The sequence below is a fragment of the Aquila chrysaetos genome, chromosome 3 (genome assembly GCF_900496995.4).
Source record: "Aquila chrysaetos chrysaetos chromosome 3, bAquChr1.4, whole genome shotgun sequence".
NCBI classification, from domain to species: Eukaryota; Metazoa; Chordata; class Aves; order Accipitriformes; family Accipitridae; genus Aquila; species Aquila chrysaetos.
This window is the reverse complement of record NC_044006.1, coordinates 79157897-79170730: the sequence shown is the minus strand read 5'-3', so window position 1 is coordinate 79170730 and position 12834 is coordinate 79157897. Positions and strand designations below refer to the sequence as shown.

Genomic DNA, 12834 nt, shown 5'->3' with positions numbered 1-12834 from the left:
AAGTACTCCATTTTAGCGTGGGGACTCCCCAGGCAGGGTCAGGCCACGCTCGCCACGATACGCAGCAGGGCAAGGCAGAGCCGTGGACCTCTCGCCGCAGTAGTTCAGGAGCGTTCGGCTTGCGCTGCTCTCGCTTGCTCCGTAGATCGAGTGATGTGCAGAGGGCCCCTCGGCAGCCAGGCCGGGTACACCTCTGAGACCCGACGAGAGCGCAGGCGGGAGGGGCAGAGCCCGGCGGCTGCACGCAGCCCAGCCACGGCCGCCCCCGGGCTGCCGCAGTGGCGGACAGGTCCGGGCGGGCTGCCGCCGCCCGGGCAGGCGCTCCCCCGGCGTCCCGGCCGTTCACCGGACGCTCGGCGCCCCGGGCTGCGGCCGCGCTCCGCCGGGGCTCCGCACCGCCCGCCTGGTCCTGCCCCGACGGAGCCGGGCACCGGCGCCCCCCCCCCCCCGCCGCGGTGCCCAGCACCTCATTCCCCGCTCGGGCTCCAGCCCCCCCCCCACCTCCCCTTTCCCACTCTGGCCCTCGCCCTCCTCCGGGCGGCCCCGCGGCCTCCCCCGGCCCCGCGCCGCCCTCGCCCGCCGGTCCCTCGGCGGCCCCGCTCCGAGCCTGCCGCCGAGGCTCCGCGGCCTGGAAGGGGGCAGGCCGGACTCAGCCCAGCGGCCCCCCCGCGCCCGGGAGAGAGGCGGGCGGTCTTCCGGCGCAGCACGGTCGCCCCGGAGCGGCGGGGCCGCGGCCGGTGCCCGGCGAGGGCCGGTCCGTCGGGGCGCTCGAGCCCGCCCGGCGCCGGTGTCCCCGGGCCGCTCCCCCCGCAGGCTCGGCCGTCGGGAGCGTCGGCTCGGGCCGGCTCCGGGAGACGGTGGGGCCGGGGCGGAGCGGAGAGGGCCCGGCTCGCCCCGTCCGTTGTCCCGGGCCCGGGGGCAGCCCGGGGAAGGCTATGCCGAGCGGCGCGGCCCCGTCCCGTCCCCACAAAAGCGCCCTTGTGCTGGCCCCGTAATTGCTAATCATCAATCACCATTAATAACAGCTGATGAGGCGGGAGGGGGAGGCGCCTTCCCAGGGGCCGGCCGCGCCGGGGGGGGAGCGGGGAGCCTTGCCCCGCCGGAGCGGGCGCTGAAGGAGGAACTCGACCGTGATGTGCGGAAGATGGATGAGAGCAGAGGGCGACACCCCCGCCCGCCTCCCCTCCCCTCCCCTCCGCGGCCCGGCCCGGCCCCCCCGCGGCGGGGCGGGCGGGCGGGCGGCTCCGAGCGCGCCTCCACTCCGCCGCGCCGAGCCAGCGAGCGGGCGGGCGGGCGGCAGCTCTCGCCGGGCGCCGGAGCCCACGGGAGGCGGCGGGCGCGGGCCGGGGCCGGGGCCGCGGCGGGGCCCGGCGGCGGCGGCGGCGGCGCGGCGAGTTGGCGGCGGCCCGAGCTCGCCGGAAAGTTGGTGCCGGCTGAGCCGGCGGCGTCCGCTCGCCATGCAGAGACCCAGCGGCCAGGGGACCGCCTTCTCCATCGACTCGCTCATCGGGACGCCGCCGCCGCGCTCCGGGCACCTGCTCTACACCGGGTACCCCATGTTCATGCCGTACCGGCCGCTGGTGCTGCCGCAGGCGCTGTCCCACGCGCCCCTGCAGTCGGGGCTGCCGCCGCTGGCGCCGCTGGCCTCCTTCGCCGGCCGCCTCACCAACACCTTCTGCGCCAGCCTGGGCCAGGCCGTGCCCTCCATGGTGGCGCTCACCACGGCCCTGCCCAGCTTCTCCGAGCCCCCCGACGGCTTCTACCCGCCGCAGGAGCTGCCCCCGCCGCGCGCCAACCCCGACGCCGGCTGCCGGCGGGGCGCCGAGGGCCTGGAGGCGGAGGAGCTGCCCCCGGGGCGCGACAAGGGGCCTCCCGAGCCACCGCTGCACTTCCCGGACCCCTTCCCCGGCCTGGCAGGTAAGAGCGGCGCGGGCCAGCCCCGCCCGGCAGAGAGCGACTCGTCTGCGGCGAGCGCCGGCCCGCCTCGCCCGGGACCCCCGCAGCCCCGAGGGGCCCCGCGGCGGGCAGCGCCGCCCGCCCAGACCCTGTCCGGGTCCTCCCCGCCGCCCCAGCGGCGGCTGCGGGCGACACCGCGGGCCCCCGAGCTCGCCAGGGCGGCAGCCGCGGACCCGGCGGCGCCGGGGACCGGGGCGCGGCGGGCAGGACGGCGGGGGCCGCGATGGGCCGTGGACGGCGGGATCTGCCCACGGCTGCGCTCCCGGCCTGTCCCGGCGGGCCGAGCCGGGAGGACCGGGCCGGTTCCCCTCCGTTCCGGGCCGGCTCCGCAAGCGCCCGCAACTTTCGCGGGCGGGAGACAAACTCCGTCCGCCGCGCCCGGGCCGCGGGGCGGGAGAGCCGCGAGAGCCGCCGGTCGGGGCGGCCGCCCCGGCGGGGCACCGACCGCCCGGCGGGACCGGAGCGGCGCGGGCCCTCGGAGCCGAGGCCGGCCCGGCGGCGCGGAGCTCTCCGAGGTCCTGGCAGCCGGCCCGGGGCGGGCGAGGCGGAGGGCAACGGGGCGCCGCCCCGCCCCGGGCCGCGGGACTGCGCGCGGCCCTCCCCGCCCGTCCCGGTGCCGGTGCCGGTCCCGCTGGGTGCAGCCGCGGTGCGGCGCGGGGCTGCGCCTCGTCTCCGGCACGATGCCGCGGGGCTGGGGGCTCCCTGGCTCGCCCGCAGCCCGCGCCGTGCCGAGCTCCGCCGCCCTCTCGTCCCCGTCGTGCTGCGGCTACCGGCGCCCCGAGCCCCTCCCGAGGCCGCGCCGCGCCGGGCGAGTCCCGTGCCCGGGCGGCCGCCCCGCTCCCGGCGCCGTCTGGAGCCCCGCTCCCCTTCGTCTCGGTCCGCCGCCCCGCGCTGCCGTGCCCACTGCACCCGAGGCCTCGGCACCGGCGGCCTCGGCACCGGCTTTGCCCGACGGCGCGGGCGGGCGGCGGCTCCACTCCCGCGCCCCCGCTCGGGGCTGGCCGGGGGCGGCTCCCGCTGCCGTGGCGGGGCCGCGGGGTCCTCGCCGTTGTGAGCTGCGGCTGCTCCCCCGTGCGCACAGGCATTGGCCTTGGCGACTTGTTGCTCTATGTTTCTCAGCCAGCTCCAGCTCCTGCTCTCTTCCACCTCAGCTCCTGCGGCACGGGGCTCGAGGTGTCCCTTCTGCGGCGAGACTGACACAAACCAACTGCTGGTTTTCTCTGACATGGCCCGTCCTGAGAGCTGTCTCCCCTGGTCACCCCCGAGATCCACCTTTGTCTCACAGGCTTCCCAGCGTGGATGCGTGCTGAGAAGTCTCTGCTGCTTCTTGCAGTGCTTGGCTGTTTGTTCTCCATCCTCCCTTTAGTCTCTCCTGGGTAAGCCCGGGTCTTTTCCTTGCCCTGCCTTGTTCTTCCCTCAGAAGACTGTTTCCCTCACTCAGGTACCCCTTGAACCTCGTCCCTCAGCAGGACAACTGGGGCATTTGCCTCCCCATTGCCTTCATGGGTTATCGGGGCTTTGGTGCTCCTCCGGCGCTCCCAGGCCTCTGTGCCGAGTCAAAAGCCCGGTGCAATCTCGCGTCTGTTGTGAAAGTCTCCTCGGGGACAGAACTGCCCTGGCCAAAACCAGCTGTCCGTATGACCACATCTTCCCAGTCTATGGGGAAATGAGCTGCATTGTGCTTGATATCCCTCCATGGCTCCTCTGTAGCTGAGCCCAACATATTCTCTCCTCCCGAGGGACTCAGATGAACTGTCCCAGACAGTGGCCATTTCTGCTATCGAGAAATCATATCTTTAAGACTTGCCCTGTTGTGACTGGCTCATATGATGGAAGGAAATATGTCTTGCTACTGCTGTTCTGCTGCCTATTGGCTGTCTCTTAGCACTGTGCTTGCTCTGGAGCCATGAAGGATGCTTGTCCTTCTGCACGAGCATTTGCCCATGTGGACCTGACTCTGTGGGCTGCTCTGCCCAGGTCCAAGGGGATTTGTCAGGCCAAATGTACCCCACCTTCTGCTTTACCTAATGTTTCTCCTGACTGTACCAGCCAAGGCCCTTGGAGAGGGACAATAGGATTTGTGTTACCAACCTTCTCGGATGAAAGCCAGGATGGTTGCTGTGGGCTTTTTCCACAATCAAAGAAGAGAAAGATGATTCACATCAAAAGGAGACATTAAAAACTATCTATAGTGGAGTTTGTGCTAGCATCCTATCTGTGGCCCGGGCCAAAAGCAATTGTCCAGGGGAGAGTAAGAGAGCACAACCTGTGCAATACTTTCTAAAATGATGCTTCCCTAGCATCCAACCACCTGCACCCCAGGGGCTTCCTGAGCCAGGCGTTGTTTCTGGATATTTAGTAACCTTTGACCAATTCCTCTTCTGTGACTTTATCTAGTCTACCGTGGAGTCCACCAGCAAGGACTTAGCCACGTCCTGGCGCAAGGTGTTCCACAGATCTCTTATCTGTAGAAGAACCATGTGAAGAAAAATGTCTCCTTTTATTTCTTTTGCTGACATCAGGTGAATTATACCCTAAAGTGACTTATTTCTGTCCCTGGGCTCCATTAGTATCTCCATCATGCAGGTGTCTATGGAGACAAGATCAGTTGTTTGCTGAATCAGCCAAAGAAGTTAATGCTCTATTTTAGGCCCTCTCTCTGCATCTACTATGTTTCAAACTTGCTTCCAGCTGTTGTCACACTTCATGAGAGGGGAGAGGCTTATAGCGAAACTGGTGGTATGAAGCAGCAAAGCTCGGAGTCTGGTTTGTTACTACAGCTGTGACAAAGAGTATGACCCCCAGGATAAAGGTACTCAACACCCCCAGCTCTCCACACCTCTCCTGAGAGCACGTTTGTTCCTGAGCTGTAGAGGTCTCCACCGAGATCCAGGCAGTGGTCTGAGACTCTCTCTTGGGTTGATGTAGTAACTGCACATTCAGTCAGGGACAGGGTGAAGTTGTGGGTTGTTCCCTATGAACATGACTGAGAGCTCTTGTGTGCTTACCAACACAGGGCTCTTCTGGCTGTCACAGCACCCATTCTTGATCTGGGTGCCCCTGATCGTGCTTGAATAACTTGGTCGCCTGTGACACCCAACTCTCCTCACCATGCTTACTGCATTCATAATCATAGGGTTCCATTTGGGTTGGAAGGGACCTTCAAAGGTCATCTAGTCCACCCCCCCTGCAATGACCAGGGACATTTTCAACTAGATCAGGTTGCTCAGAGCCTAGTCCAACCTGACCTGGAATGTTCCCAGGGATGGGGCATCTACCACCTCTCTGGGCAACCTCTTTCAGTGTCTCACCACCCTCATCATAAAACATTTCTTCCTTCTATCTAGTCTGAATCTGCCCTCTTTCAGTTTAAAACTGTTACCTCTTGTCTTATCACTACAGGCTCTACTAAAAAGTTTGTGCCCATCTTTCTTATAGGCCCCCTTTATGTACTGGAAGGCTGCTAAAAGGTCTCCCCAGAGCCTTCTCTTCTCCAGGCTGAACAACCCCAACTCTCTCAGCCTGACCTCACAGGAGAGGTGTTCCAGCCCTCGGATCATTTTTGTGGCTTCCTCTGGTCCATGTCTTTCCTAAGATCAATAAACAGCTGGGACTTTGTGAAGAGCAAAGCAAATGGTCAATTCTATTCTTCGTCTACGGCCTTCTTGTTGATTTTTCAAAGTCACAATGCTTTGCTTCATGACAGCTTCACTTCCTGTTCAAAGGCCTTGAAAGTCTCAGTACACCCTCCCACCAAATGGGTGGGTTCCCCTGCCTCCGTTACTTCCTCGATGGGCACATGCTAGATGACTAACAGACCAATACACCAATTGTCTTTGTGAACACCTCTGGTGTAGACTCTATCATCACATAGTTCTGAGTTCCTTACTGCAAACCCAGCCTTTTTATAAGGCACAAATGTGAGACGTGTTAGTCTGCTAGAGACCATTTAAAATTTGGGGTCTGATTAAGAAGAGTATCCAGGGATAGTACCTGTTTTACAGAGTGACATGTTGCTGTTAGTAGCTCAGCCTTCTTCCAGTCTCTTGGGACAGAGTCTGGGCCTACAAGAGCAAACTGCTTAATAAGTACCATTTGCTAGTGTGGCTGCTGGGATGCCGTCTTCCATCACTGGGGAAGGGCAGAGTCAGGGCAGGACCTATGAGTACTCTTGGTGAAGACACTGATGTCCTCATAAGAGCTCTCTTACCTTATCAGGCCTTGTGCTCCCACGGACAGAGATGGTACACAGAAATGAAAGCTCTCCTTTTCTTCGGCAAAGTGCTTGCATGAGACTGTGCATTGGCAGCCACAGTGCTCCATGCCACCTGCTGCTAATCCTCAGCCCTATGAGCATCAATTCTCTGGGTCTTTACTATACGCCCTGTGCATATGGGAGATTTCTTGCCCCACCTCTCAAGAAGAGAGAGCTTGCTGTCTATTCTACTGCAGCAGAATAGAGGCAAAGGTGTTTCTTTCCCACTGTATGAAGCAGGAGGAGCAGGGAGGTGATTCCAGATCTCCAAAGGCACTCACTCTCAGGAAGCCACAGACTTGCTGCAGGACCAGCAAGGGATGTGGGAGCGCCACAGCAACCAGACTCCTAAGAACGTCTCCTGGGCTCAAGCAGTTTCTTGCAGTTGCTGCTTGTGTAATTGCAAGCTTTCACCTTCAGGCATCTGAGGGCTGCTCTGCCTTTCCCACTGAGGTGAGGTGAGGTGCCTGGAGATCCAGTGGCCCAGGGTGCACATGCCGGTACCTGGACACTGCTTAGAAGCTTGGAGAGCTGCTGCTTCTCCTTCTGCATGTAGGACTGTATTGAGAGTGGCAGTGCTTCAGAACCAGCTCCTTCCAGCAGCGATTCCTGCTGTTGGGTCGGACTTGGAGACTTTGCTGGTCTCTTCCAGTCTCAGCATGACAGAAAAGCTTCTTCATCTGCTTGTGCATAGCTGTGGGTCCTCTCCCTCCATGATGCCCGGCTATGGCCGGGAGCATCTTCTCGCTCGATCTCCTGTGGGGCCTTTGTTTGAGCCCTTCTACCAGGGAAGTGACTGGTTTCCAGGCCTCTTTTCTCCCCACAGTCTCCCACCCACGTCCTCCCTTGCTCCGTGGCTGTTTAATCATTCAGGCAGCAGTTTGGGACACAAGAAGCTTGCAAGAAGGAGATTCGTAGCCCTACACCCTATCAATACCCTTGCAGGCAGCGTAACAGTGGTCCCTGCGGCGGTCCAAGCGCTGCCTCCAGGCTGGGTGGCCTGGGATGAGGTCCTGTCTGTTGAGTGATGTTGGCAGGCTCCAGCGTGCCCCTCCGCAGAGACTTGGTGGGGGGAGCTAAGCCCTGAGCATCACCTGCCTAAGCACCTTGTTCCCCGGCTGCACCACTCTGCTGTAGTGCATCCTGGGGTTAGGGAGGGAGAGCTGGCAGCAGGACACCCCACGTCCTGTAGAGCCCTGCAGAGAGGTTTGCGGGGCTGGCACCGGCTCTGGCTGCTGTTTGCAGGACGGTCCTTCAGCTCCTCTTGGCTGGCTTCTTTCTGGGCGAACAGCAGTGGGACGGGGCAGAGGGGCGAGGTACAGACCTTCCCTCTGGCCGCGGAGGTCCGCTGGAAGGGTTGCGGTGTGCTCTGCGGGAGGGAGGCAGTGAGGCTGCTGCGGCCAGGTTCTGGGACGGGGATGGCGGCGGCGGCGGCGGCTCGGCCCCCGCGGTGCCTGCGGATGCTCCGGCTCTTGCGGGCGCTGCCCCAAGACTGTGGGCAGCGCGGGGCCGGGGACGACGGCTGCCGGCAGCGGGGCCGAGCGCGCAGCTGGTGCCGGGGAAGCCGCTTCTCCGGCGGGCGACCCCGCGGCTGCGGGACGCGGCGGTGGCGGGGCCCCGGCGGCCGCGGGCGGAGCTGCAGCCTCCCGAGCGCCCCGGGGCTTGGGGGGGGGGGGGGGGGGGGCGAACGGGGGGAGCCCCGCGGGGCGCCGGGGCCGCGGCTCCGGGGGAGGGAGGGGGGCTCCGCGGGCGCGGGGTACCCTCGGGCCGGGGGGGGGGGGGGGGGGCGGCGGGCCGCGCCGGCGGGCGCTGACGCTGTGTGCCCCGCAGACGGGAAGGCGTACAGCTCGGACGAGGAGAAGTTGGAGGTGAAGTCGGCGGCGACGCCGTGCAGCGAGCGGGAGGAGGAGAGCTCGGCGGGCGACAGCGAGGAGGAACCCTTCCTGGACGGGGCGGCGGCCGCCGCGCTGGGCGCCAAGGGCAAGAGCAAGGGCGGCCCCGCGGCCGAGCAGGCCCCGCCGGGCTCCGGGGCCGGCAAGAGCCGCCGGCGGCGCACGGCCTTCACCAGCGAGCAGCTGCTGGAGCTGGAGAAGGAGTTCCACTGCAAGAAGTACCTGAGCCTGACGGAGCGCTCGCAGATCGCGCACGCCCTGAAGCTGAGCGAGGTGCAGGTGAAGATCTGGTTCCAGAACCGCCGCGCCAAGTGGAAACGCATCAAGGCGGGCAACGTGAGCAACCGCTCGGGCGAGCCCGTCCGCAACCCCAAGATCGTGGTGCCCATCCCGGTGCACGTCAACCGCTTCGCCGTGCGCAGCCAGCACCAGCAGATCGAGCAGGGCGCCCGGCCCTGAGCGCCGTCGGGGCTCTCGGACCCTGGGGCGGGCGGGCCGCCGGCAGCGGGGGGGGCCGGCGCGGCGGGGGCGCGGCCCGGGCGCCCGCTCGCACTCCTCTGTACATGTCCCTTATTTATTCCGTGTAAACTCTGTACATACGGCAGCGTGTCCGTCTGTCCGTGCCGCGGGGAGCGCGGGCCGCCTGGCCCCCGCGGGCCCCGGCCGCCAGCCGCGCCGGGCCAGGGCCGGGGGCCGCGCTGCCCGCGGACGCCCGCCCATGTATAGCTGTGATTTCAATAAATTATTTTCTATGGAGCGAGGCGACGTTCTTCCGCGGCGCTGCCCGCCCGGCCGCGGGACAGGGGCTGGGCGGGGGCAGGGGAAGGGGCAGGGACGGGGGAAGAGACGGGGGCAGGGGCAGCGGGCGGCGGCGCCGACCCCGAGAGGCGGCAGCGGAGGCCGGGGAGGGCGTGCGGCCGGGGTCGGCGGGAGGCTCCGGGGGTCGCCCGCCCCCTCGGCCGGTGCCGGGGCCCGCGGACCCGGCGGCTGTGCGTGGAGCAGCGGTGGCCTTGCGGGCTCCATCGGCCCCGATCCGGTGCCGGTGCTGAGGCACGGGAGGGGGCAGGGAAGGGGAGGGGCTGGGAAGGGCCCGGGAGCATCCGCGGGTCCGCCCTGCCGCCGGCGGGGAGGTTCGCGGGCCGCGGCCGGGGCCGGGGCCGCCCGTCGCCGCCTCCCGCAGCCCCTGCCGCCACAGCCTGCGGCAGCCGAGGCCAGCAGCCCACCCCCGGCTGGGAGGAACGTGTGCGCTGCCCCTCGGGCTCCCGACACGGCCGCCTGCCCCGGGACAGCCGGCATCCCTGGTGCCTCAGGCCCTGGGGCAGGAGCCGCTCCGCAGATTGCCACCCTCCCTGAAGGCAAAGCCCTGCTCGTCCCGTGGGCCTTCTGCCAGGATCTGGCCTTTGCTGGCCGTGGGCTGAGGAGAGGTCCGTGCCCGCAGCCCCCTTGGCCCCTGCCTGGTGCGGGCAGGATGCCTGCCTGCTGTCCCCAGGGCTGCCCCAGCACCCTGTGCCAGCTCTGCACGCGCTCAGCCCCACATGCCAGCAACACCTCTGAGGCCCAGGGATGCAGTGCCCTCCAGCTCTTCAGGGCTGCACTGCCTGCTCTAGGAGTCCTGTCTTGAAGCTTTTCCTCCTCCCTCAGCCCCGAGGAGCACACCCCAGCCCATGGGGAATGAACGGAGAAATCCTCCTGCAGCTCAGGCGCCTTCTTGCCGCTGAATCCTGGGGCAGTGCTGGCTGCCAGGGCTGCCTGCCCCCACAGCTGGGCTGAGGGGAAGCTAAGGGTCTTGCCCTTCCTTGGAAATCTCAGCCTCTCTCACCAGTACCAGCTGCTGCTTCTCTTACCACACTGCTAAGGCTCCGCAGCAGTGAGCAGGGCCAGGGCCGAGCAGGCACTGCTGGCACTGACACTGTGTCTCCTTGCCCCAGCCTGGAGCAGCTGCTGGGTCTCACTGCACTGGTGCAGGAGGGGGGTTTCAGACTTCCTGAGAAGGGGCTCTCACATCTAGGCCAGCCAGAGTGGAACAGTCTGCTCTTGAGAGCTATTGCAGGAGAAGCTGCTTCTGAAGTCAGGGGGTATCGCAAATGACTGAGCCCAAACCCAGAACCTCATGAAGATCCAGTTTTGCACGGGGTGCAGCTGCATGCACAATCCTGAGTCAACAGTGCAGAGGACTGTGTGATTCCACCGCTAACTGGGTGTCCAGCCATGAAAGCCTCTGTCGCTGGTTTGATGAACATCAGCCAGCCCATGGGGCAAGGGAGCTCTGTGCTGTAGTAGCAACACTCAGTGCAATCCCACCAGAGGTTCCTCGACAGGGAGAAGGCTCTCTCCAAGGGTGTGGGACATGGTGCTGCTGGGATGCCAATTGCTCTGAGGTTTGATACAGAGTTTGGGTCACACAGGGTCCAGTTAGTCGCTGGCACCCTTCCCTGGGAGACAGAGCTTGTAAGAGTGGGCAACATCCCTGACAGCCAGAGCCGACTTTGGCTTCCGGGGTGCCCTCCCTGATGCCACAGCAAGGGCTGGCCCATCTCCCTGCTGCCCGGCAGGGAGTGCTCCTTCCCCATGGCCCTTCCCTCTTTGCCAGGTGCATTCTGATAGTCTGGAGTGCGGACCCAGTGTTCAGCCTGCACAGCTCAGTCCTCCTGCAGAGCCCTGCAGCCTCAGAGCACTGGTGAGTGGCTCTCCCTGCCCATCGGCTGCTGGCTCTGGCTGACCTGCGTGGGGACAGCCACAGCTCGGAGAACAGCAACCATTAGGACAAAGCTGTGCTCCTGGTTGTTTTAGGTGGGTGCTTCTTTGCACGATGATGTTTGTTGCAGGTCCTGAGACAGTTCTGCAGGATCCTTTCATGACCTGGATTTCTGAGCACCTTGCTGGGGCAGTGGAGCACAGCTGGCTTCCTGCAGCCACAGCAGGACAGCTTCTGCCTCTGTCCCCTGCACCACCGACCTGGAAAGGAGAAAGTGTCCTCAGGAACTGCCTGGCCTGGTGTTGCTCACAGCATCCCCAGTGTGGGCTTGGCCTGCTCAGGTAGCAACATCTGCTGGCATTCACTCTGGATCAGGGGAGGTAAATGTCCTCTGGCAGCTGACCCCAGCTGCCCTGCCCTCAGGGGAGCTGGCAGTTCCCTTCATGCAGTGGTAATGCTGCCTGCACCTGAGAACCACAGCTCAGGTAGTCCCTGCTTCTCCCTCCTTGGGTCTGGGCTGGTCTGAGGCAGAAACTGTTAACTTATCTATGCTACTTGGCTGCAGAAGGGGATAAGATGCCATTTGCAGGAATTGCAATAGCTCCTGCACATGAACTGATGCACGTACATCTGGGTCAGCTGGGGGGGGGACGGGGAGGGCAGAGGGAGGCGGGATAAAGCAATTGTGCACCTATAAGCAGTGCTCTGTCACTATAAATGTGTCCACATGAGGGGTCTGTGCCACTGCTACCTAGCACGGCACAGCAGTCCAAGATTAAGCATGGCACTCGGAAAAATGTCCACAGATCCAGGCTTGGGGCTGTGACATTGAAAGGAGTTAAATTTTATTTTAGGGTCCCAGAACCCCCTTATTCTCACTTGGCATTTCTAGCTGACGCTGTGGTTTGATATGCCCTGTGCCACTGACAGCATCTGTTTATTGTGCTCTTAACCCCCCCCCCCCCCACACCACTCTACCCCCCCCCCCCCCCCCCCGCTGTGCACGCCATTGCCAACCTGAACTCTGTGTGCAAAGCAACCACCACTCTGCACGATTGTTCATCTACTGCCTGTAGACTGGATTGGAGAACCAGAGGTTTCAGCTTCTTAGAAGTTATTTGGGTTTTGGCTTTTTTTTGTTGTTGAGTTAGATCAGTCCCAGAGCCAGTACACAACGCAGCCTGCAAACTGTCGCGTTAATGTACCTGCAAGTGCTGCAGAGAGGTGCAGCTCAGTCTGGTGCTGATGGAGGTGAGAGACTCACTGCTGTCACTGGAGGTGTTGGAGAGAGCTGCAGAATAGCAGAGTGCTCCTTGCTCTGTGCAGAACAGAGCTCCCCTGTGAACCTCATGCATTGCAATGAGCCTGATGCCTCCTGCACAGCACAGAGCAAAGCACTGCAACACACCAGTGAATGCGGGGAATGGCACTGCCCACACTGCACAAAGTGGCTGCAGCACCTCCCCAAATAGAAGAGCTGCTGGGGCAGAGGGTGCAGCATGTCCCACAAGCTGGGCTATAGGTGCTGCATCATTTAGACTGGGGTGGTGGGAGGAGAGCAACAATAAAAAACTGGGCAGTAAAGGCAGACCCTGGCATGACAGAGCCATGGAGGTGGGAAGGGACCTTGAGAGGTCTCTGGTCCAACACCTGCTCAAATCTGGTCCCGTTAGATCAAGATGCTGAGGAACTTGTCCAGCTGACTTCACGAATCTCCAAGGATGGCGATCCCACGTCTTTGGGACCCTGTTCCAGTGTCTGACCACCTTCCTAGTATTTTTTTTTTCCTTACAGCTATATGGAATTTCCCATGTACCACCTTCTGCCTGTTGTCTTGTGTCCTGGAGTAGGAACTGGCGGGGGGAAGAACTCTTATGTGGATATCCAAATGTGTATGGTGTATGTGCATGTGTATGCTTGCATGCGCATACACAGAGTAAAAGGTAGATACAGACATATGTATATACATGGACATGCATTTATTTATACATATGTTTATACATATATATACACACATATGTACAAACAAAACTTAT

At 63.4% G+C, this 12834-nt stretch overlaps 1 protein-coding gene across 1 annotated transcript; it reads left to right on the top strand.

Moving 5' to 3' along the window:
* Nucleotides 1–1411: 1411 nt before the first annotated feature.
* Nucleotides 1412–8764, top strand: GBX1 (gastrulation brain homeobox 1). The gene is made up of 2 exons (XM_030009482.2): nt 1412–1917; nt 8042–8764. Exons 1-2 carry the CDS (start codon nt 1458–1460, stop codon nt 8560–8562), a joined length of 981 nt encoding a protein of 326 aa, XP_029865342.2. The 5' UTR covers nt 1412–1457; the 3' UTR covers nt 8563–8764.
* The last annotated feature ends 4070 nt before the right edge of the window (nt 8765–12834 follow it).